General features: G+C 45.8%; 1 protein-coding gene across 5 annotated transcripts in view; it reads left to right on the plus strand.

Annotated features, from left to right (window-relative positions):
- Positions 1-547: 547 nt before the first annotated feature.
- The window catches only part of MORC2 (MORC family CW-type zinc finger 2), a 66,134-nt gene continuing 41,114 nt past the window's right edge, over positions 548-25,567 (plus strand). For 3 of the 5 annotated variants that reach the window (XR_011699245.1, XR_011699246.1, XM_071571831.1), the window contains exons 1-5: positions 725-874; positions 6,910-6,963; positions 11,073-11,107; positions 12,077-12,145; positions 24,265-24,355. Coding sequence is in view for 2 of the 5 variants with exons in the window: in XM_071571831.1 (XP_071427932.1) it covers positions 807-874; positions 6,910-6,963; positions 11,073-11,107; positions 12,077-12,145; positions 24,265-24,355 (317 nt within the window). In the remaining 3 variants the exon portion in view is untranslated. Of the gene's footprint in view, positions 875-6,909; positions 6,964-11,072; positions 11,108-12,076; positions 12,146-24,264; positions 24,360-25,567 lie in introns of those variants that run through there. The other 2 variants (XM_071571833.1, XM_071571832.1) reach the window with 2 other exon arrangements.

The following is a 25,567-nucleotide window of genomic DNA, read 5'->3' on the forward strand; positions in this document are numbered from 1 at the left end:
GTCACCGTCAGCCAGCGCACCCACTCCCCGCGGGCCCCGCGGCGGTCGGGCCGTCCCGCTCCGGCAGGTTCACCCAGGACTGAGCTGATTCCCGCTGCTGGGTGGCCTCACCACGCCGCCCGGCTCGGCAACCCTGGGGAGGCCGCAGCGGCCGCTCCCGAGACGCTGAGGCACTTGGGCTGCCGCCAGGGCGGAACCTGGGGACGGAGTCCCGTGAGGGTGTTCCCAGGTTGGGTGGAGGAGGGCTCGGGAGGGGTGAGGGGGTCCCAGGGCGGCCGCGCGCGCCGAGCACTCACCATCGTTACCGTTACCGTTACCGTCACCGTCATCGTCATCGTCATCGTCATCGTCATCGTCATCGTCATCGTCACCGCCACCGCCACCGCCACCGCCACCGCCACCGCCACTCCCTCCCGGCCGCGCGCGCCCGTCACGCGGCAGCGCAGAGCCTGCATTGGCCGCCCCGGGACCCCCCCGTCACGTGCCGCGGACTGGCCAATGAGCGACGGTCGCGTGATCCCGCCCCTGCGGGCCCGTTGCGGCGGCGCCGCGCGCGATCGCAGCGCGGCCGAGACAAAGCGGGGCTGGGCTGGGCCCGGGGCGTGCGGCAGCCGAGGGAGGGGCAGCGCGGCGCGGCGGGGCGGGTCACGGCACGGCACGGCACGGCACGGCACGGCGCGGCACGGCACGGGCGCCCTGCGGGGGCTGTGACCGGCAGGGGGCGGAGAGGTCTCGAGGCGCGCGCGGCCGCCGGCGCACGCGGCGCGGGCCCGAACCCGGCCCCGGTGGCGGCCGCCGCCTCCGCGATGTCCCTGGGCAATTACAGCAGCCTAAACAGAGCCCAGCTCACCTTCGAGTACCTGCACACCAACTCGTGAGTACCGGCTGCGGCGGGGCGGGCCCGCAACACCTGACCCACCAGGGGCGACGGGTCAGCGTGGTGCGCCCGGCGTGCGCCCCTTGCCTCTGTCCCGGGCGCCTCTTGGCCCCTCCAGGCCCGGCTGCCGCTCCGCGGTCGGGTCCGCTACTCACGGAAAGCCGGTGTGTGGGGGTGGTAGGCCCAGGGGGAACGAAGGGGCCCCTCGGGCAGCCAGACCCCTATGGCCGTGCTTCTGCGGAGCGGCCTGAGCGCTGCCGTGCCCGCCACTATCTAACTGGGGCATCTGGTTGCGTGTATGGCCAGATGTGTTGTGCAGATTTATTTTCAACAGGAATATGACAATCTTCTTCCAATCAGATTTTTTTGCATGTCACTATTTAATCCTCCTAAATAACACAGTCTACGAAGAGATAAAATGGTCGTTTGAAATGAGTTTTTTCTGAGTACACGTCTACAAAATGGGAAGCACCACCATCAAGCAGGGCTTAGCAGGATCAGGCACCTCTTGAAACCTGCCTGCTGTTCCTAATGTAGTTGCCACATACAGAGAAGATGAAAAAAGCAGTTGTTCTGCCTGAACTGCTCTGGAAGAACAAAGTGGAACCACGCTTGGCATTGCTTCATTTTGATCAGTTGGTGACTGGCCTAAGATTTTCTGCTGTTCTGCGAGAGAGTTGACTCTTAGTGTTATCCATCAATAGAAGAAGTGAAGTGCAAATTTATCTTTTTGTTTCTGTTTTCAATGTGTGAAGGACCACAGTGATTTGCAGCAGTCTAAAGATGGCACAGAAACATGGGCAACTCAATTTCAAAATAGATCTATCAGTGACAAGACACATCTGCAAGAGCAGTTAAAACTAATCTCACTTAGGTATGCCAGGAGCATTACAATCTATTTCTTTTCTGGATCAGAAAAATAATGGGCTTTTGCTCAGAAGAATAAACCTAGTAACAGCTCCGTGTCACCTTTGGGTCTGTGTCCTGTGGCTTTGCTCTCTGGCCCAGCTGGTAGCAGTTGGATTTTGAGTGAACATCTGGTACCTGAAGATGAACAATACTGAGTCATGTTCTAGTGCCACTGTTAATTTGTGAATTTCCGATGTCCAGTTGCAGAAGACAATCTTTTCTGTGGATTAGAAGATTGTATAGCAGAGTTCAGTCAGCAGTTTCCCTTCAGAACTCCGGAACTCTGTCTTTCTAAGAAGATAACATCGGTGCTGCAGAAAAAGACTGAGGTGTTGCTCAAGTGTATTAAAGCTACTTCCTCTTGCCATCGTGCTTATGCTGCTGGTTTGCTTACAGTGTGCTGCATGTCTACAGTGATACCTGCATAACTGAATTGTCATGCTGGAAGTTCTTGGATAAGCCAAAGCCAGGGCTTCTTGTCCATCATTAGCAAAGAGCCTTCTGAGGTTATGGGAATCAGTGCTTCCCTAAGAATGGGAATGGAAACAATGGAAGTCACTTTAAAAACAACCCCAACCAACCCATGATAAACAACCTTCTTGCTCCTCCAATTGAAAAATTGACAAACCCCCCCACAATTCTCAAAGCAGCCCAGAACCAGTCTAGGAGTTTTCATAGAAGAAGCTGGTCTTCTGTGCTCTCTTGCCAAGGAAGACCATCCTATCTCAGATAAATTCTAGTTCAGTGCTACAAGTGTTCTAATAATCAAGGAGGTAGAAGTTCTTTAAATTGCAGTTAAAGACCAGCTGCCTAGCTGTTAGGGTGCAGAAGGAAACCATGCCTTTTTTTTTCTTCTTTTTTAAGACCTTCTTTAGGAAAAGTTTTGGTATGTCTAACCCAGAACACTCAGTCTGAAGTGCTTTACAGGAGACAGTTGATCGGGCCCCTGAATTTAAGGACTTGTGACATACCTTTCCAATAGCTGTTTAATGGTTCTATGTCTGATGGCAAGTTTCACAGCATGTATGTGACATGCTTCAGTTGCCATTAAAAAAAAAACAAACCACCACTGGTTTTGATGAATAGTTGAGTGGGGACAGACTCTTTTGTAGGTCCTATTCCAATAGGAGAGTGGATAATAGTTTTAAACTGGAAAAACATAGATTTAGACTAGATATAAGGAAGAAATTCTTCCCTGTGAGTGTGGGCAGGCCCTGGCACAGGTTGGGCAGAGAAGCTGTGGCTACCCCAAGCCTGGAAGTGTCCAAGGCCAGGTTGGATGGCGCTTGGAGCAAGCTAGGATAGTGGAAGGTATCTCTGCCTGTGGCAGGGATGTTGACTAGATGACCTTTTAAGGGTCTTTTCCAACCCTTATAATTCTATGAGAAAGTTCTTTTGGATCGTATAATGAAAAACACTGTACATAAGTCCATGAAAATTACAGGTACATTGTTTTTATGACTTTCCGGAGCTGCCTGCTTGCCTTCATATTGTTTTTCCTTAAGAATTAAGTGCCTCCTACTTAAAGACATTTGCAAAATCATTCATTGAGTAGATCCCAAAAACACACCTGAGCCCAAACAACTCGTGTCTGTATATTTTGAATATTTGCAATAAAAATTTGAAAGACTTTGTTAAAAGTTGGACACCTGAAATTGTCTTCTAGCAGTAGGTAGCCTTCAGCTTGTGATAGACCTTGAGTAGTTTTCTGTAACTAGACTTGTCCCATTGAATACAGCTGGAAGGGAAGAAGGTCACTCAGACTTCAAGATGACTGAGTGGTGAACTTGATCAAAACTAGTAATATTAGACCACAAACATCTCCCCACCTTTCAAATTCTACTTCTTGTGCTTGTTTTCTGTTCTAGCCTGAAATGGAGTTCCTAACACATGCCCAAAAAACATATTTTCCCAGATGTGATGTCCTTTAGAACAAAAATTATCTCATTAGTAATTAGGTACTTGTCTGATTATATGGGGTTCAGAGTCAAACTGGGTTCAGTCAGGGGTAATCTTGTAGGAACCCCTCACAAAAAACCTTTTCTTTCCTCAGGACGTTATTCCAAATGATTGTTGGTAGATATGTCCGGTCATTTTCTAGAGCAGTCTGACTTGACATTTTGTAACCTATGTTTCAATAAATTGGCAGCGTTGGACTCTTCTATTTATTTCCTGTCAAGCCTGTACGCCTGCATGGAGCTGGCTTGGATAGAAATTACAAGTTGTGGAAAGGTCTGAGCCAGTCTGTGTCTGCCAAGATGAGCTGTTCCTGAGACTATGGATATTGATAACACTTCCCTCTCTCCCATGTGCTTCATCTGTTGTATGACCAGTAATAGTTTTATGTCAAATGCTCTGATGCCCGTTGCTGTTGCCTCTGATGATGCCCAGCCTAACTTACTTCAGGGTTTTCCAGGTTACTTGCAAGCTCTGATAGACTTCACTTAGCCAACAGCTTGCCTCATGTTTTTTAAACTTGTGTTTCAAGTAAAGTAATCCCAAACTTTTTTGGGAGGTGGGAGGAATTATCATTATTTAGTCATGCTGGGTGTGAACTATTTCAGGCACTCTTGACTGTAAGACAAGACCATGGGATTTGTTAAAGATTAGTTGATTGAGTCAGGCCAAAGCACTTCATGTGACTTTAGTTAGATACTGAAAAGTGTGTTGAGATTTTTTTATAAGTGTGTATTCATTTTTGTTAATGATAAATAGCTGGAGTGAATTTCACTTGGTTGTGACATGGTTTCCCTTTGCATTTGTCAGCATGAGAGGTTGCGGTTTTGGGAGATGTTCAAGTTCAGTGTGGTGTCAGACTATGGAGGTGTTTTCTCTTGCCTCTCGTACCATCTACTGCTGTCTTACCAGCTCTTTTGTTCCAGTATCTTTCTTTGGAAATCCCTATTTGTGTCTTATTGGTATCTTTCCTTACTTTGAAAAATTCTTTCAATTGTTGAGTAAAAGCTGCTAATGAAATGTAATTACTACTGCTAAAGCATCCATTTACTTATGGGTTACTTCCTAAATAAACTGGGATATTGATTTGTAGAGCTGAATAGCTCATAAGCTCAAGAGTGCGTGAAATATGTGATCATCCCACACAATTGCTCTCTCACCACGGAGCGGAATGGGGAAGCAAATTAGAGAACAGTTCAAAAATTGAAGTAAAGTAAGATATGGTAATAATAGGAAAAAGAGAGGAATAAACCCCAAGAAAGACAAGTGATGCCCAATACAATTTTTCAGCCTCCGCTGACCTGTGCCCAGCCCATCCCCCAGCAGTGATGGGCCCCTCCTGGCCAGCTCCCCGCAGTTTATACACTAAGCAGGACATTCTGTGGTATGGAATATCCCTCTGGTTTGGGTCAGCTGTCCTCTCCATGCTCCCTCCCAGCTTCTTGTACAGCTGACTAGCACAGCCTGAGGCACTGAAGAGTCCTTGACTTCCCATATGCATGGCTTGGCACCAGCGAAAACTTTAGTTCATTGTCGACATTATTCTCACGCTAAATCCAAAATACATCACTGTATCAGCTACTGAGAAGTAAATTAACTCTATCCCTGCTGAAACCGGAACAGCAGGAAGTCTTGCTCAAAGGAAAGAGCACATGGATTGCGTTTCTGTTGAAGCTTTCTGTTTGGGTAGATAGTCTTCCAAACACTATTCCCATCTGTCTTGTCTCTGCATGGGCAAGTGAGAGCTTGCAAAAATCTCAATTTCCACAGTTCTGGTGTTAACGTTGAAGGCTGTTGTGTTTTACATCTGACTGTAGCTGCTTTGCTGGGTTCAGTGTCATGACACTGAAGATGGATACAAAAGCTCATTTTGTGGTTATTAGCAGTGTAGACTGCTAGATATTTTATGCATGGGAAGTACATATGTGTTTCTTCTTGGAAAGCTGAAAATAGGAATAAGTGTCTTCTGTTCGGTCACCTGTTTGCCTTTTTGTGTAGTGGTGAGAACAGGTTGGTTGTGAGGGTTTTGTGCAAACTGAAACATTGATAAAACCAGTTTCTGAGGCCTTGATCTCTTCATCGAACATCCTAGATGGGAAGCAAATCCCAGCAACTGTTTCTTCAGGTCTTGTAGCTGCTGTTAATATTGTGCTCAATATGCCTCATCTAAGTTTGAAATAATTGTTAGATTTTGAAGCCAGGTTGCCAGTGTGGGCACTAAGTGGAGATACGGCATTTATGTTGGCAGACATAAGTGTAATTCTTTTTATTAGCTCCTTAAGGTTTTCTCACCATGTATCTTTTTTCAATGTTGAGGCACAGAACTAATGGCTTCCAAATGGGTGCTGCTTCTAAGAGCTGTCGGTTAAGAGGCTGGAAGCTAAACATGGCTCTTGAGATTGTGCTGAAGTGGCAGCTGAGTTCATGATTTTAGCATTGATTTGAGAAGGTGGTGTGTTACAGTGATGTCAGAAGACTCTTGCTCTGGATTAGCAGCAGTTGCAGCTATTGGAAGTCTCCCAGGATCCTGAAGCTTTTTCCGGTTAGAAGTAACTGCTACAATGAGACTGTGTATGTGGGGAAGACTGACCTTGTGCACAGTGTTGTTCATGTCTTTTTGCCCAGAGCAGCAGTGGCTACCGGTTACTTGGAAGTGTTGGAGACCAGCTTGAGTGGGGCTTGGAGCAAGCTGGTCTCTTGGAAGGTGTCCATGCCCATGCCAGGGGCATTGGAACAAGATGAGCTTTTTAAGGTTCCTTCCTATCCAAACCATTATGTGATTCTATGATAACCCTCACCTGTCTGTGTTTACATACAGGCAGTGTTTAGTTGCTCTAAGAAGACTTGTCAGTGTGGGGAATTAGGATTTCCATAAATTATTGACTGTGTCATGGGCTGGTTCATTGGGCCCGTTGTGTTCTCAAGTTGTGTCTGTACCCGCTATATGTTTTCAACCATACTGAGCTGTGGTTTGGGGCAGCCTGGCTGCTGCCTAGCTGCCTCTGGCAGACAGTAAATCACTAATTCCTAGTTTATTGTCAGCCAGACCATAGTGTTGTAGACATTTGACGGGATTTGTTTAAAATGTGGTTGAAATTCTTGTTTATTTAAAGGTCTCTCTTTTTAAGTGTTGCTGTAACCCTGCTGATTTTTGTGTTTCATTGCAGAACTACTCATGAGTTCTTGTTTGGTGCCCTTGCTGAACTTGTAGATAATGCCAGGTATGTACCTGAGACTATGTAATTCCCAAGGTAACTATGGTTAAGATTTAATTCACCTGACTGTTAGCTGATCTTGAGCAATTTTTGCTTCTAGTAGACTTTACAGAAAATACAAAATAGAAGATGTTGCTGAAATTTAGTACGACTATTTCACTTGCTCCTCCCTCATAAAATATTCCTGCAAAAATACATTTGATTGAGTCTTAGAATGACTCAGATTGGTAAGAAAATTGATAGAAGATGCAAGATAGATTTAAGGAAAAAATCAGTTTGCCTTTTTGTGTAAAGAAATTGGAAAAATAAAAGATTACTGGAGCTGTGACACTTGTGATACTTGAATAATCTTTGATTCATAGTATCAAACATGGCAATAGGATGAAAATGACATCAGAAGTGAGATGCTGAAAAACAGAGCAAGAACAGTTAAAGGAGTTTTGATGCTTGAGGAGACTTGGTCTTTGGAATTTGCAGTTATTGGGCCACTGTTCTCACATTTGCATGGGGAATCCATGCTACAGCTGTGTCCCAAGCCTTGTGTGCTTTTGGCATGAGCTGGATGAATACCCTCAAGAGGCATTACGGAAATATTTTGGGATTGTTTTCTCTCAAAAATGACTTGTCACACTGTAGTCCATGATGTAAGGAGTTGAAACTGGGGGATTTCCGTGAAGGAAAACCTCTGTGTACGGAATCAGTTCTGTGTGGGCTGCTGTTGTGTTCACTGTTGCTACAAGGTAGTGAAAAGTATGGTCATTGGGGTGGTTTCCCCTTGACCCCTTCAGCTACAGAGAGGTTATCCTCTGGGAAGGAGGTAGTTGGGCTGGAGGAACAAAAATGAGGCAGTGGCTTTGGCATTTATCGAGTGGGGTTTTGTCACATTATGGATGCACTCCTCTGGTCAGCAAACCAAGGCTGGTTTGAGAAGAGGGCAGTAGTGCTATACATTCTGTGCTTTCAAATACAGAGGAGGGTGTAGTGTGTGAAGGGCTTCACTTCTATGGTCTCATAATGACACAGTTTCCTGTAACAACCTTGAATGTGTTGGGATGGAGCATTTTGTGGAGCTACTAAACCTTTGGTGGACAGCTTGACAGAAAAACTATAGGTGTTGTTTGTTCATACAGGAGGGAGTTCAGAAGTGTGTGCTTGTTTGATCCCCTGCCCCCCGTATGGCTTCGGTTAAAAAGCCAGTGATACTCCCTGTCACGAGATCTGGTTGTGTGCCAGCAATGTCTTGTGCTGGTGTTCAGGTTGTCTTGGTTTGAGATAAGCAACTGCCAACCCCCCCAAGCACAGAGAGAAAAACCTCCCTCCTAACACCAGGGAAAGGGAGGAAAAGAGAGGGGAAAGAAAAAAAACACTTCAAACCACATTTATACTAAATCTACACATATTTTTCACAGAAAGAAAGAGACAATTAGAAGAGAGTACAAATATACACTCACACAAGTCTGCAACAACAAGTTCCCCACCTCAACTTCTTAATGAACACACAAATTCTACTGTCCTAACTACACATTACTTAAGAAGAAGCTTATTCTCCAGGAAGACAAACCCAAGCAGAAAGGAGAGACCCAGAACAACACATTTTACTTTCCTGAGGTACCCTGTGAGCCAGTGGTGGGCCTGGTCCTCTCCATCCCCCCTGGGGTAGCATCGTGCGTCCTCCCAAGAGGAGGCTGAGAAGCCACTGCCTTAACCACTCCCACACTGGTTCCTACTTCCCTGGAGATGATGTCATAATGTGGTATGGAATACAAAGTTACTGGCTAGAAGAGGTCAGCTGTTAGCTCAGCCCAGCTCAAGTCAGCTGACAGCTTCGGCCTAGTCCAAACTCCAGAGCCCAAATCTAGGCCCACCTAGGTGAACCCATAACATTCTCCACCCCTTATTCCATACCATATTATGTCACTCATATCTTAGGTTCTCATGCTTAAACACTCTTTATTGTTCCAGGGCTGTTTTCCACCCCTCCATAATGTGGCTAAGAGTCCATTTGGATGGGGTAGATATTTCAGACAGGAACAAAGCAGTTCAACTCAGGTCATCTTATCTGATGATTCATGTCTTTCAGTAGGGTTACCATCCTCTCCTCAGGAGTCTTTAGTTTCCCACTGGGGTTAGAATAGTGTTCACAGTCAGATCCACCCCTTGGCCTCATCCACCTACAGGTGGTCTGAGGCATCATAGGCCCATTGAGCCAGGAACAACCCTCCCCCGGCCAGTCCAGGGTGTGATGTTCTTCATTGGCTCGGCCCTTGGGCACATCAGCACTCACACGACGGGTTTTCAAAGATTCAACTCAAACGGCAGTGTCCCACCACACATCAACAGCTTACCCAGGCTTCTCTTCATGTCTTTCTCCTGGGTCACACAGAAGTACTACAGTTCACCATGTGACCCATCCCCCTTAGCAGCAGTCCTAACAGCTTTGGCAGCCTCGACAGCAGCACAAGCAAGCAGCAGAGGCAGAAGCAGCCGCGGCGGCTCGCCAGCCCTGGCTCGCTCGCAGCCTGGCTCTGCTCGCGGCCTCCCCCGGCTCGCGGCCTCCCCCGGCTCGCGGCCTCCCCCGGCTCGCGGCCTCTCACGACTCACGGCCTCTCACGGCTCACAGCCTCTCACGGCTCGCAGCCTCCCCCGGCTCGCTCGCAGCCCTGGCGCCAGCCCCGCCAGTGACAGCTCTGGCTCCTACGGGTCGCTCAGCACTGCGGGCGTTGGTTCCGGGCACCGCATCTGTGGGGTTCTCTGCAGGGGGTTCCACAGCTCCTCTTTTCCCATTCACTGGGGTCTCACAATGGCAAACACGCTTCACAACTGTGGATAACCTTAAGAATAGTGTTCACGGTTAAATCCACCCCTCGACTTTATCCACCTACAGGTGGCCTGAGGCACCATGGGCCCATTGAGCCAGGAACAACTCCTCCCCATGCCAGTCCAGGTGAGATGCTCCTCATCAGCTCGGCTCCTGGGCACATCAGCATTCACATGATGAGTCCTCAGGGATTCAAATCAAACAGCCATGTCTTGCCACACACGAACAGCTTACATGGGCCTCTCTTCTCTGCAGTGGCTACAGTCACAGCAGGCACCAGTTGAGCTGTTTGAACTCACAAAGACAGTGAAACAGTGAAAACGAGCTTTCAACAGTAAGGGAGAGTTGTTTACATTTTCTGTTCTGGATGTACCTAAACAAGGCAGTTATCACTCTATGTTTCTACAACAATCCTCCCGGGAAGCCTGCCAAGATCCTGGGACACCTGCCAAGGTCCTCCGTCGCTCCTGGGTTTCGGCACCAGTAACTGTCTTGGTTTGAGATAAGCAACTGCCAACTCCCCCAAGCACAGAGAGAAAAACCTCCCTCCTAACACCAGGGAAAGGGAGGAAAAGAGAGGGGAAAGAAAAAAACCACTTCAAACCGCATTTATACTAAATCTACATCTATTTTTCACAGAAAGAAAGAGACAATTAGAAGAGAGTACAAATATTCACTCACACAAGTCTGCAGCAACAAGTTCCCCACCTCAACTTCTTAATGAACACACAAATTCTACTGTCCTAACTACACATTACTTAAGAAGAAGCTTATTCTCCAGGGAGACAAACCCAAGCAGAAAGGAGAGACCCAGAACAGCACATTTTACTTTCCTGAGATACCCAGTGAGCCAGTGGTGGGCCTGGTCCTCTCCATCCCCCCTGGGGTAGCATCGTGAGTCCTCCCAAGAAGAGGGCTGAGAAGCCACTGCCTTAACCACTCCCACACTGGTTCCTACTTCCCTGGAGATGATGTCATAATGTGGTATGGAATACAAAGTTACTGGCTAGAAGAGGTCAGCTGTTAGCCCAGCCCAGCTCAAGTCAGCTGACAGCTTCGGCCTAGTCCAAACTCCAGAGCCCAAATCTAGGCCCACCTAGGTGAACCCATAACACAGGTTCAAGTAGGCAAAAAGTAGGACAATGTGTCTTTTAATTTTCTGTCAGTGCTGCCTGTGGGGCTCCTGTGGGCTTTGATCTGTGCAGCCAGTTACTTTGGAAATGATTGCATGTACCTGGATTTTAGTTTCATTTCTCTTTGACATTTGAATAACAATTGTGTTTTTATTGCTTTGTAGAGATGCAGATGCCACAAGAATAGACATTTATACTGGTAAGTCATTCCTGCTGCCTCCTTGCATGTGAGCAATTAAGTCAGTAGTTAACTTGGATTTAGGCTGCAAATGTGTGTTGTACCTGATAGAATAAGAGTTTTAGGCCCCTTGTGACAAGAAAGACATTGAGGGTCTGGAGCATGTCCAGGGAAGGTCAGGGGACCTGGGGGAAGGTCTGGAACAGAAGTCTGGTGAGGAGGAGCTGAGAGAGTTGGAGGGGCTCAGCCTGGAGAAGAAGAGGTTCAGAGGGGACCTTCTTGCTCTCCACAGCTCCCTGACAGGAGAGTGGAGCCACGTGGGGGTTGGGCTTTTCTTCCAGGTAACAAGCAAATAGGAAATTTATTATTATTATTGAAGAAATAGCCTTAAGTTGTGCGAGGGGATGTTTAGGTTGGGTACTAGGGAAAATTTCTTCACTGAAAGGATTGTCAGACACTTGAACAGGCTTCCCAGTGCAGTGGTGGAGTCACCATCTGCTCATATTTAAAAGATGTTTAGATGTGTTGCTTAGGGACATGGTTTCATGAACTCAGTTTTGTTAGGCTTTTGGTTGGGCTTGATGATCTCCAGGGTCTTTTCCAACATAAGTAATTCTTATCTTTCTACCATTTTCCCTGTGTCCTAGTGCCTGTTGTCTTGCAAAAAGGAGTACTGGTACAAATACCTCAGGGAAGCACTTAGGTTGGCCTTCCCCTGAGGTCAGGTGAAGTGAGTTACTGTTTTTAGTGGATGCTTAAGAAATTGGCTGCCACAGTATGCTCTTGTAGTACATAGTTATATGCAGTATGAAGTGCAGGAGAAGTTCTTAGTCATTCTGTAACAAAAATCTGGTGCTCTTTCTTAACAGCTTAGCCATGTTGGTGGTGTAGAAGTCCGGTTTGTTCTGTTACTTTTGTTGTTAACGCTGATCCCATTTTATGAAACTTTTAACTTTCTTGTGGGAGCAGTGAATAACCCTTCTCTTGCAGAGCAACGGGAGGACCTGCGAGGTGGATTCATGCTGTGTTTTTTGGATGATGGAACAGGAATGGATTCAAGTAAGTGACAGGAAGTTCCGCTTCCATTTGCAAGCTGAGGTTTCATGTTACAAGCCTAAGCTGAATTTACATCTTAGTTCTGTTGACAAGGGCGTGTTCTATGCCTCTATATGCATTCTGGCAGCTGCACTGGCTCTTTCACACCATATTGTATATCAAACAATTCACCTCTTCAGTTGCAGGAAACTAATCTGGTCAAAAGTTGAGTTCTTGAAAACTACGTGTTTGTCTCTGAAGGTAGCAGATGTCTGTTGTAATGCTGCCAAGTTTCATGACAGTTTTTACGCTGTTGTTGGTTCTACATTACTGGTTTTGTGGCAGAGTGGGATTTAAGTATTGGCTGTGTACTAAGCTGCTTCTTTTGACTAATCTTTTAGCCAAATACTGAGGGATTTTGTCCTGTTTGTCTGAGATACTCAGTAAAGGAGATTGGCAACAAATACCGTGTAATTCGTATTCTTTGACTGTGTAAATGCTTGCATCAAATTTTGATTCATTCTGTGTCTGAAAAAAAGAAGTTGATTTTTAGATACTATTTTTTTTAAAAGTTGCCCTTGCCCCTTTCCAGCACATCACTTTTCAGAATTCAAAATCAGTATGCAATGTTGTTTAGCACTTTCAAGAAAGCCCTTCTTAATTTTCTGTAATCTCAGATGCAGAGACTAACTCTGATCATCCTATTTTCATGGCTTGAGCACTAGGTATTCACAGTAAGGCTTGATGAGCATTTGAAAGTCACTGGTAGCAAGGGCAGCTGGGTAGAAGCTCTCTGTGCTGCACAGATGGCATGTACAGCCTGTCAGCATGAACGGAACCTGCTGGGGAGACTCTTTTATCTAAGCTCCCCGCATGGGGCTCTCTTTGGTTCCATTCCTGGCTGTAGAGATCTCAGCTTTAGTTTCTCATAAGGCAGGTTTACCAGTTTTAAGGCTAAAGGCATCCTGAAGGTCTCCTATCTGACATTAGGAGATGTCAGTAGAAAACTGTTTACTGGACTTTTCTGCCTTCACACAGACCTTCTTCAATAGAAATCATAGAGCTGGGAAGTGTTTTGGTTTTGTGCATGATAGTTAAGAATTATTTTTATCGCAGATAAAGCTGGCATGGTAAAAATAGTAACTCTGTGACTTGCCATAGTGTGTTGGAGCTCATAGGATCTTCCCAAATACACCAAAAGGACAGCTTGGAAGGCTTGGATGAGGCACTGTCTGGGGTGATGTCTGAGGTGCCTCTGGACACTTCTACATGGAAGGAAGAGCTGAAGGCTTAAGTGAACCATTCTGTTAACATGTTCTTTGTGTTACTCTGTCCTGTTGCTGTTCTCATTGATCGTGTTCTGTGTTGGACATTTCTAGATTTTTCTGGTGTCTTGGTTTCAGCTGGCAAAATACAAACTGCCCAATACAGAGTGTCAGAGCCTTTCTCCCCTCACTGAGAAAAAGGACAAAGGAAAAAAACCAGGGCAGGACCAGCTTGGTTGACAGAGCCCCTAGTGTTGACTAACTATGTAGCCGTTGCTGGGTGCTGATCCCAATTCTTAAAAGTTCCCCCACCCAATGCTTTTAGAATGGTTTTCAATAGTCTATTACACTGCTCAACCTTCCCAGCAGCTGCTGCATAGTATGGGATATGATACACCCATTCAATGCCATGTTCCTTTGCCCAGGTGGTAACCAGACTATTCTTAAAATGAGTTGCATTGTCTGACCCAAATAGCTCTGGAGTGCTGTGCCGCCATAGAACCTGCTTTTCAAGACCCAGGATGGTGTTTTGGGCAGTGGCGTAAGGCACCGGGTATGTCTCCAGCCATCCTGTGGTTGCTTCCACCATAGTAAGCACATAGTGCTTACCTTGGCGAGTCTGGCAGTGTGATATAATCAACTTGCCAAGCCTCCCCATGTCTGTATTTGTCCCATCGCCCACCATACCACGTGGGCTTCACTCTCTTGGCTTGTTTGATGGCGGTACATGTCTCACAGTCATGGATAACCTGGGAAATAGGATCCATGGTTAAATCCACCCGTCGGTCTTGTGCCCACCTATAGGTGGCATCTCTACCTTGATGGCCTGAGGTGTCATGGGCCCATCGAGGCAGGAACAACTCTCCCTTATGTTCCCAGTCCAGATCTAGCTGGGAGACCTTAACTCGGGCAGCTCGGTCTGCCTGTTTGTTGTTGTGATGTTCCTCATTAGCTCGATTTTTGGGTAGGTGGGCATCCACATGGCGAGTCACTTTCTCTATCCAGGTGGCAATGTCTTGCTATATCTCAGAAGTCCAGATGGGTTTCCCTCTATGTCTTTAATTGGTCTTTTTCCATCAGTTTAGCCATCCCCAGAGGGCCTTGGCTACCATCCATGAGTCAGTGTAGAGGTAAAGCCTTGGCCACATCTCTTGTTCAGCAATGTCCAGTGCCAATTGAACAGCATTGAGCTCTGCGAATTGACTCCATTTGCCTTCTCCTTCAATAGCCTCTGGTACTTACTGAGTGGTATTCCAAACAGCTGCTTTCCACCTTTGGGTTTTCCCTACAATGCATCCAGGAACCACTAGTGAAAAGGGCGTAATGTGTTTCTTCTTCAGGCAACTGATTGTATGGTGGAGCTTCCTCGGCTTGATTCACCTGTTCTTTTTCTTCCTCATCTGCCAAACTGAAGTTCTCACTTTTAGCCCAATTTGTTAGGATCTCAAGGATCCCATGGCGACTTGGTTTTCCATTTAGGGCATGATGTGTAATCAGAGCAATCCACTTACTCCATATAGTATCAGTGGCATCATGTGTTGAGGGCACCTTCCCTTTAAACCTCCAGTTCAACACTGGTAGTCGAGGTGCCAGGAGAAGCTGTGCTTCTGTGCCAGTTACCTCTGAGGCTTCTTGTATGGCCTCGTAAGCTGCAAGGATCTCTTTTTCTGTTGGAGTGTAGTTGGCTTCAGATCCTCTGTAGCTGCGACTGCAGAATCCAAGTGGTCTGTCCCAGGCTTCACCAGGCATCTTTTGCCAGAGGCACCAGGAAGGACCATTGTTTCCAGCAGCAGAATAAAGTACATTTTCCACATCTGCTCCTGTCCTGACTGGTCCAAGGGCCACAGCATGTGCAATCTCTTACTTAATCTTTTTGAAAGCTTGTTGCTGTTCAGGGCCCCATTGGAACTTGTTCTTCTTATGAGTCACTAGGTAAAGAGGCCTCACAATTTGGCTGTTCTCTGGAATATGCATCCTCCAGAAACCTATGGCCCCCAGGAAAGCTTGCGTTTCCTTCTTGTCAGTCAGTGGAGCCATCACTACTATCTTGTTGATGACTTCTGTTGGGATCTGTTGTCGTCCATCTTGCCACTTCACTCCCGGGAACTGGATCTCTCAGGCTGGTCCCTTGCTCTTTTTGATGGCAAAACTGGCTCTAAGGAGAATTCGAATGATTTTCTCTCCGTTTTCAAAACCTTTCTCTGCTGTGTCCCCCCATACAATAATGTCATCAACGTATTGGAAGTGTTTTGGGACCTCACCCTTCTCTAGTGTAGCCTGAATCAGTCTATGGAAAAGGGTAAGACTATGCTTCCAGCCCAGGGCAGTTGGCTCCAGGTGTACTGCACGCCTCTCCATGTAAAAACGAACTGCGGCCTGTACTCTGTGGCCTGCAGTCTGTAGCTGGGGGGATGGAAAAGAATGCATTTCCAATGTCAGTGGTGACAGACCATTTTGCTGCCTTGGACTCCAGCTCATACTGCAGCTCCAGCATGTCTGGCACAGCGGCACTCAGTGGCGGGGTAACTTCCTTCAAACCCCGATGCTCTACAGTCAATCTCCATTCTCCATCAGACTTATGTAGAGCCCAGATGGGGCTGTTGAAGGGTGAGTGGGTCTTGCTGACCACCCCTTGACTCTAGCTATCGGGTCATCTTAAGGATGGGAATCACAGACTCTCTGTTTGGTATTGCCATCAATGCACAGTTATGGTGGCAGTTGGCATTTATTGGTCCTTAACTTGTAACAAACCCACAACAGAGGGATCTTCTGAAAGGCCAGGCAGGGCAGATAATTGTTTAAGTCTCTGCAGCCACTGTGGCCACACCAAAACTCCATTGATAGCTGTTTGGATCTTTGAAGTGTCCTGTTTTGAAATAGTCCATGCCAAGAATACAAGTGGCCTCTGGGCCAGTCACGATGGGAAGCCTTTCCCATTTGTCTCCTGTTAAACTTACTTTGGCCTCTACCACCGATAATTCTTGGCTTCCCCCTGTCACTCCAGAGATCCAGACAGGCTCTGTGCTTCTATGCCTTGATGGCACTAATGTGCATTGTGCACCTGTATCTACTAAAGCTCAGTATTTCTGTGGGTCAGATGCGCCAGGCCACCGAATCCACACAGTCTAATAGACTTATTTGTCCCTCTCCTCCTCCTGACCAGAGGCAGGGCCCCTCTATTGCTGCTCCTGGTCAGAGTATTCACCACCCTGACGTCAGCGATGTTCTGTCAGAGGCTTCTCCATCAGAATTGAGGGAGTTGCTCCTTTTTTGTCTCAGTGGTCGATGTCTCTCTTCTGGGTTCTTTGCCTCAGCTATGTGGACAGCTTTTATACCAGGTGTCTTCTGCCTTAATTCTTGTAATTGGACTTCAAGTTTAGAGGTGGGTTCACCCTCCCACTTCTTCATGTCTTCCCCCAGTTCACGTGGAACAGACCACAACCTACTACGCTCACTTACTCTTGGGGCTTTCCTTTTTTCCATATGCAGCATGAGGTGACCGAGAACAGGACTGAGACCGAGACTGAGACTGAGGCCGTTCTTCTGTTCTGTCTCTGTCAGAGTTCTCATAGGACATCTCTTTCTCAGGGACTCGCTGGTAGTGAAAATCATACCTATCCCTAGAATGTGAGTTGTTGGCCCATGACATTGAGCCAGCTTTCAGTCTTTCTCCTATTGTCTGTAATCGAGGGCACATTTCGCCCACATTTCAGTCTCCGTCATTACTATTTGAAAGGACAACTGTTATCAAGCAGCTGAAAAATGATGCAGGGGCAGCTTGGATTACTTTTTCCCACATGGACACCGTGCAAGAGACACACTCTGGATTGGTAGTAGTGGGATCAATATCACCGAATGATTCACCATAAAGAAGTTCTAACAGTGCCAATTCTCACAGGTATTGGATGGCTTCATCTGCAGTTGTCCAATTTCTTGGGGAGCTGTGTAGATTTTCTTTGTATGGGTACTCTTCAGCCACACTTGCAAGAAGTCGTGTCAAAAGATTGCACTTGCCTCGTTCCTTTACAATCTCCTTTTTGATTTTATCATCTCTGGCAATAGTGCCCAGGTGTTGTGCTTCTTAACTGTCCAACACGTAACTTGCAGCTCCTCTATCTCAGCATCGGACTAGCCAGGTAAGAATTCATTCACCAGGCAGGCAACCATGTTCTTTCCATATGTCCCGCATTTCTGTTGGGGTCAATGATCTGGATTCATGGCTCTCTTGTCTAATTTCCTCTGGGTATCCCCGTCTTTCCAGTGATTGTCTGGCTTCCCCTGCTGACGTGCCTGCATGTGCGTCGTCTGTCGAAGGACTTAGTCTTAGCCCTTCACCATCTCCTGCTGTTGTTCCTTCTGTGTCTAGTCAGCCAACTCCTGTAGACCTCCTTGTCAATGACTTCTTTTTCACTATGGGAGCAATAACAACTTCAGGTTGCATGATCTGGGTACCCATCTCAACGAGAGCATCTTTAATGTCCTTCATCTCAGTTTGGCTCAACAGTGTCTTCAACAGTTTGGGTCCCTACTTCCTCCATAACCTGAGTCTCTATCCCCTCCTCTTTTTGGGTTCCCGCCTCTCCTGAAGTTTGGCTAGTTCTACAATGAGGCAACAGAAACAATATCACAGTCTCCATAGGTTTACCACAGCATTAGTTGTCAACATCATCGTTAATAAATAGTTTGCATCTGGTTTAGGATGAAACACTGGTAGATCTGGTAATTGTGCTATGAGGTCATTTATATCAAAATCAAAACCAAAATTAAACTCAGGTGAGAAGTAGCTGTACTCATGTTCCTTAGGTATTGGCACAGGAAAGCTGTCTGAAAAGACACTCAATAGAAGGGTTAATACATGCATCCAGTGGGGAGGCATATTATTTATGTTTCAGAATTGTCTCAGTTTGAGGGAAACCAAAATGTTTACCAAAACCAGAGGAGAGGACTCCTTCTCAATAACCACATCACCTCTTACTAATCTTTTTAAGAAAAAAAAGGAAACTTTAATTAGAAAATGGATATAAAAAGGATAACTGTTCTTAACTACTGTATTTATATATCTCTATATATGTAGATATAGATATAACTATAAACAGACCAGAGCAAACTACTCCCCCAGCACCAAAAAAGAACAACCCCCAAAACTGTAGGTTTCTCCTGGTGCAGTTATATTTATGGACAGTGTCAGTGTCACACCTTGCCTGACTGCGAGGTGAATTCTCAGTCTTTTCCCACCAAGGCAGAGACAAGGGAGTGTGTAACTCATGTGGTGCAGGATGGAGCCTTTTCAGTGAGGGGGGAGAGCAGACTCTCTCTCTCCTTGTCTTCAGTTGGTGCAGATGATGGTCACAGTCTGGTGAAGAGTGGTTGTCACGGTCCTGTTGAGGTTCTGCTCCTCCTCTGGATCCGACAAGTGGTCCCCCAAGTCCCACAACCCCCAAGATTATATCCCCTCAGATCCAGGTGGGACCATCCAGTACCTCCCCCAGGGTGGGGAATTACATAATGAGTAATCTCACTCTGTGAGTCATAGGGTGTATAGAATCATTGATGGCCCATTAGCAGACATGACACCTCAGACTGGGTGTGAAAGGTGCTAAGGACTTCCTGGAGGGGAGTTATCGCAGCTCTTACCTCACAGGTGTCTTTCACACCTAACTCACCTCTTGAGGGGTCCGGTGTGCCCTGGGCAGCTGCTGCAAAGGGTGCACTATTAACAGTTCATGGGAAATGAATAGAAGGTGTAGAATACCCAGCTTTGGTCACACGCACACAATGATAAACTGGTCCCACCTGCTGAACTAGGACAAGAATGTACTCAAAAGAAGCAGATAAACCAGTGCTGTTTACATAAACAGTGTCTGGGAGTACAGCCAAGTTCCTGGGAAGCCAGGCAAGGTCCTTGGTCTATGCCTGGTTGGGCCAGCACTATCTATGTGTTACGTTGAGCTGAAAACAGAAGCTCTGAAAACAGAAGGGTATAATGAAGCAGCAGGATTTGAGTGCTCTGTCTGATGGCTCCTGGTTAGCAAGGCAAATGACAACTCATTTCTGAAAATGAGGGACATTTGTCAAGTGGCTCAGTTGCATTGAGTACTCGCTGCATTGGCTCTCTTAGTGATCGCTCTGGTTTGTGTGGTCTGAAGTTGAAAATACGTTTGTACTCAAGCCGGAAACATCTCTTACTGTAGAGTCATGAGTTATCAAAAGGTCTGAAGATTCAGTGATGCCACAGGACAGCTCTTTTCTAAAGAACTATCACAGCCCACCAGGAGACATCAGAATTCTAGAATATCCCAAGTTGTAAGCGACCCACAAGGATCATTTAGTCCAGCTCCTGGCCCTGCACAGAACAACCCCAAAATTCCACCATGTGTCTGAGGGTGTTGTCCAAATGCTTCTTGAGTTCTCTCGGCCTTGATGCTGTGACTACTGCCCTGAGGAGTCTGTTCAGTGCCCAACAACCCTCTGGGGAAAGAACTTTTTCCTGATATCCAATGTAAATGCCCCCTTCCCCCAACACAGGATAATAACACTGGCCCAAAAGTTTGGCTTTTTCATAAGGGTACAAACAGTAGTTCTCATGCAGCACATCTGAAGTCAGCATTTCCCACATTGTTGCTGGAATCACTACTGAGGGTACTTGGGCTTGAGAATTTTACCTACCTCCTGGCTCTGAAGGTTCTGCATGAATTTAATGAGTCAAAATGCAGGTTGAATGATTCAGAGAATCAACTTGTAGGTTGAAAAAGTATAACAACTAATTTAGGAAGTCATCTGTAACGTTGCTCTTAAGCAGTTGAAGATAAATCTTTAACTTGCATTTTATAATAATAGAACAGCTCAGGTTGGAAAGGACCTCAAAGGTCATTGCTCCCTTTCATGGGAAAGGAAGAAGATGATTTACCACCTTGTCCATCCAGTGATGGGGACTCCACCATATCACAGGGGACGTTGTTCCAGGGCTTGGTTGATCTCTAAGAAAATCTCTTACTTATATTAAGAAAAAACCTCTTCCAGTGCAACTTGTACCTGTTGCCCTTTGTTTTTTCCATGTAGCTCCTAGGTAAGAGAGAGCATCCATCCTCTTTGTAGCTATCCTTCAAGTAACTGGAATACTATGATGAGATTCCCACTGGGCCCTCTCTTCTCCAGGAAGGAGCTAGCTTTCCTCATAAGGCAGGTTCTCCATCCTTTTCATCATCTCCTTTGCACCTTGTCCAGTTTGTCTGCATCTTTCCTGAACTGAGGAGCCAGAATTGGACACAGTACTGCAGGAAGGGCCCAACAAGCACAGAGTTTAGTGAGTTGATCTCCATCTTTGTGGCCATGTGCCGATGGATACAGTCCAGGATCCCATTTGCCTGTATTGCTGCTATGGGACACTGCTGGATCATGCTCAGCTTGTTGTCCATGAGGACCCCTGCATCCCTTCCAGTAAGGCAGCTCCCCACACCCTGCAGATCTCAGTCTGTGGCCAGGCTCTTGGGTTATTTCAGCCCAGGTGCAGGACCTTGTGCTTTCTTTGAAGTTCAGACAAGTCTTGCTTGCCTGGTTTTCCAGCCTGTCCAGGTCTCTCTCTATGTGCCCAGTTTACCCCAATCAACAAAGCTGGTGAGGGTGCCTTTGATTCCATCATCTGTATCCCATATGGAGATGTTGAGCAGCATGGGGCACTGCACCAGTTTCCGGGGGCCTCCACTTGGGGCAGGCTGCCAGGCAGAGTGAAAATCATTGATGATCACCTCTGAGCATGATCTGGGAGCCAGTTGCCTTCTTTTCTTGCATACCACCTGTCTCATCTATGTCTCCCCAATTTGTCCAGGAGCAGGCTGTGGGAATTTATGTCCAACACTCGACTGAAGTCCAGCCAGACAGCACACACTGGTCTTTCCACATAGATGGAAAATGCTGCCTTGTAGAAGGTGACCAGAGCAGTCATAACCTGTGACTTGCATTGGTAAATCACTGCTGACTTACCCCAGTCACATGTTTCACCTGGCTTGTAATACTTAAAAGAGGACTGATTCCATTGCTTTTTGAGAGATTGAAGTTGCTGTGTCAGTTCTTGCTCTTTTAAACTGTATTTTTGAAGTTTGGAAGCTCAAAACAGCTTTTATTCTACTGGAAGCAGTTAATTAAGTACTAGTGTCTCAGTTACTTTATTAGATCTAGTGTTTTAAAAATACTGTTTATCGAAGGCTCACAACAGTGAGGAATGCTGTTTCAATGTAATTGGGATTTCAGCACTTATTTTAGAGTGTGCACATACTTGTGTGTGGGGGTAGTGACTCTTGGGGACTGTTTCAGGGGAGTGGTCTACACATTTCTCAGGGGCAATATCTATTTAACCTTGTTGAAAGTTAAACCTTAATCTTGAACACTGACATTTCCTCTCCAGTTAACAGATTTTTGAAATAAATTGCAGGACTGTATATCAAAGTGATTTGTAATTCCCTGGCTGTTTTCAGCCATTGCCCCATGGGGCTGGTGTCTGTGTCTTGTGTTTCTTATGGTGACAAAAAAACTTTAGAGCTTCTCCTCTTTTTTTCTCCTGTCCCAATCAAAGCTTAACTTTGCTTTAGGCTGATTTCCCCCAGATGGTGAATTAGATTCTTTGGCTCTGGGATATCTTTTGAGGATGCTGTTGAGTCCATTGCAAGTACCCTACGTAATATGAATATAGCAGATGAATTTGTGGAGAAGGTAGGAAGGATAATATTCTCTGCTTAGATTGGGACCTTCTTTAGTGTATTGTCAGTTGGAAAACTTTGAGATATGAGAGGACTTCCCTCAAAGGGTGAAGCCAGGTCTTACTTCAGAAACACTCAGGAACGAGACAATTCCATCCACCAGTTCCTTCATCCCTGGTGTCTGATGTTCCTTATGAAAAATTGTTTTATATGTGCCCTTGATTTCTTGGGCTCTGAAGGTCAAATCTGCCATCTTGAGTGAATTTCTTCAACTTGTTTTGTCCCTTTGATATAGATCCCCCTCCTCCTCCTTTTTTTTTGCCAGGGCGTTTGGCTTTTTTTAATCTGGTAATTCTGAGACATGACAAAACAAAAATAGTGTGACTAAAATAGCCTTAAGTGAAACCCCCCCCCCCACACTGAGCCTTAACTCAAAAGAGCTGGAAACAAATTAATTTGTACCTTGATTCTTGGGAGGATGTAAAGATTAAATCTCTCCCAAAGACTGTCAGTCTGGAGCAGAGAGATACTCCCTCACAGTCTCCTCTGCTCAGCATTACCTTCATCTTTCTGCCCTGAAAGAAGAGTCTCTAGAGGGTGGTTTCAGACATCCAGCATTGAGTGATAAAACATCTGGTCACCCTCTCTGAAAGAGGAAATGCTTTGGATAATTACTCTTTACCCCTTTTAGCTTCCTGAAGGTTTCTTAAAAATAGTTATTGAAAAACATTTGTACAGCAAAAAAGTTCCAATAGTCCTTCTATTTTTAGGATATTCCCTATCTCTTTTCCTCACCAGGCTTTAAAATAATGGAGTAATAGTAGTTATAATAATAATAATAATAAAATCATCATCGTTGACATCTTTACCCAGATCTCATGTACAAGATATTCCAATGTTTTCCTTGACTAGAAAATACTACAGTAGGCTGAAAGGAAGGCAGGGATAGCCTCATTCAGTCCAAAGTTTGGGTTTAGAAGAGCTCTGTTATGAACACCCACAGTTTCGGCAGTGAGGGGTTTGCACAGTTGTTCTGTATTTGTGGCTTTAAATCTTAATATCATTTTAACTGAAAATGGCATTCTGACACCAGTTCAGTGATGTCATGTCAGACCAATGGTGTTAGTACTGAATGTCTTGCTGTAAAACTGGCTGTCCTTGCTGGTGAGCCGGAGTGAGTCTCCTGTGTGCCGAAATCTAGCCTGTCCATGGGCTCTGCCTCCCTGTAGCTGCCTGGTGCAGTGAGTGATGTCCTGTGCTCCCTCACAGCTTGTGTATGCATTTGAGAGCTGTAATTGTTGTTAGTCTTCCTTTTAAGGCACTTCATGTTCCTTGTCTCTGGAACTGCACTTTATTTCTCCCAGTAAACTCTCTGGTGGAATGATTGCTGTCTCTTGGGGAAGGTAAAGGAAGCATTCTGTCTTAGGGATGATGTTAAAAGGCTTTATCCCTTGAGCAATAGAAAGGCTGGAACTAAAAATGACAGACTCTCTCAGCTATAAAGCCATCATGTCCTTTCGTTTTGTCCTGTGCTAATGAAATCCTTCGCTAATTGCTGTGGGACCTGCTGGTGCTGCCTTTCCCCCCAGCTGTCCTGCTGCCAGGGCTCCAGCAATCTTCTGCCAAAGTTAGCTTGTGTGTTTTAATTAACTTGAGTGTTGAATTCAGCACTGTGAAGAAATGGGAGTGTTTATTGTGGGTTCCTGACCCTTTTTATAGTACTGACTTCTGCTCTAATGGCAGTGTTCTTAAGTGTGTGGTGTCAGTGGGACATGGGGTGCAGCAGAGCTGCTGCATCCCAAGGTTTTCAATTAGGAGCTTTGATAACTGTTGTAAACACAACAGACCATTTTTATGGATTTTTTTTGCAATAAGAAACATCTTCATGCAGTTCAGATGGGACACTGGACTTAGGCTGAAACTTTAAACTCTTTTTGTCAGCATCATGGCACCTGTACAAAGCTTCTGATAATGTCAGTGCCCTCGAGCAGCATGTACCTCCCAAGGGCCCTATGGTACAGCTTCAGGATGGAACTTCAGCTTGGGCTTTTGGCCTCTTTCATGCTATAGTTTTTCTGTGCTATTTCCATTTGGTGAAGGAGTTATCTACCTTCTTTATCTGAAAGATGTGTATGTGTCTGTACATTAAAATAAGCTCTTTTTATTCTCTTATCTCTTTTTGCAGATGAAGCTGCCAGTGTTATCCAGTTTGGTAAATCAGCCAAGCGATCACCTGAGTCCACTCAAATCGGGCAGTATGGGAATGGCTTGAAATCGTAGGTATAACAAAAGCCTCCCGAGATTGGGAAGGTCAGAAACCAGGTTTTTGATTAATGTACTTTTTGTTTGAAGGTGTGTGTCTTTTTTCCCCAGAAGAAAAAAGCTTCTCTATTAAATAAAGATCCCCTGGTTTGGTAGACAGAAGCTCTAACAATATCAGCTGGGTTTCTCCAGAGGCCAAGAAGGCTGTCGATGGCTGATGATAGTGTTTTGGCATTATGTTTGCCTGAGACAGAGGGTACAGGTCAGAGCTGGGGAAAAGTAATGAAAGAGCTGGAAACAAAACTGTAATCTGCCTGTGACAGCCAGGGAGTAAAATTAGAACAAAATAGTGTTGCACCTTCTCAGGAGGAAGATTGTCAGGTGCACGGCAGATGGACTTTAAACCATTTCTTTTTGTTCTTAAACCAAACAAAAGTAGCGAGAAGGGGAAATGATGGGAGGAATGAGAGAGGGAGTGGGATTAAGTGCAGAGGAACAGATGTGGGAAAGAAATCTTACTGGCTGGAGGGGATTTGCTAGGGAAGATGAAGATGTTTACAGTGTCTTTGGAAAGGTTTAGAGGGGTTTATGGCTTACTCTGACACTTCTACTTTGTGCTGGCATGTGTGGCTTGATTGTATGCATCCTACTGGGAACTTGATGGAACTCTGTAATCTGGAGGGAAACCCCTCAGGTTTTAGGGGATCTTCAGACACTATTGATTCAACTGCAGTCCAGGACAGATCCCGGATCCTGACTGCACTTCTACAACAGATCTCTGTCCTTTCTTAACCTTGAACAGGAGGTGTACTGTATTACAGCTTAGGAATGCTGCCTGAAGTGCCAGGATGTGGAGGGTGAGCTGTGTTATAGTTGTGGTGTGGCCTTGAGCCAGTCTGAAAAGGTGTGCTAACATAAGACTGATACTTCTTTCAATGCAACATTACTTGTTATCTGTTAAGATTTTTTGGATGATTATGATAACAGGGTAACAGAGAAGACACAAAGACACTAGTTGGGACAGGAGAGTAAGGAGGAGGATGGGACTGTCCCTTTTTGTGACAACAAACTGCTAAGCTACCTTAGCTGAAGTGTCAGTGAGCTTTGGTTAGATATTAGGAAATTAATTTTCTGTCTCCAGACTGCCACTATTCATTCCAGATACAGTGAAATGAGGGACGTGCTTGCTTTCTCACTGACATTGCTGCTCCGAGTTTTGAAGATTA

This window comes from Pithys albifrons, chromosome 17 (assembly GCF_047495875.1).
Source record: "Pithys albifrons albifrons isolate INPA30051 chromosome 17, PitAlb_v1, whole genome shotgun sequence".
Classification (NCBI taxonomy): Eukaryota; Metazoa; Chordata; class Aves; order Passeriformes; family Thamnophilidae; genus Pithys; species Pithys albifrons.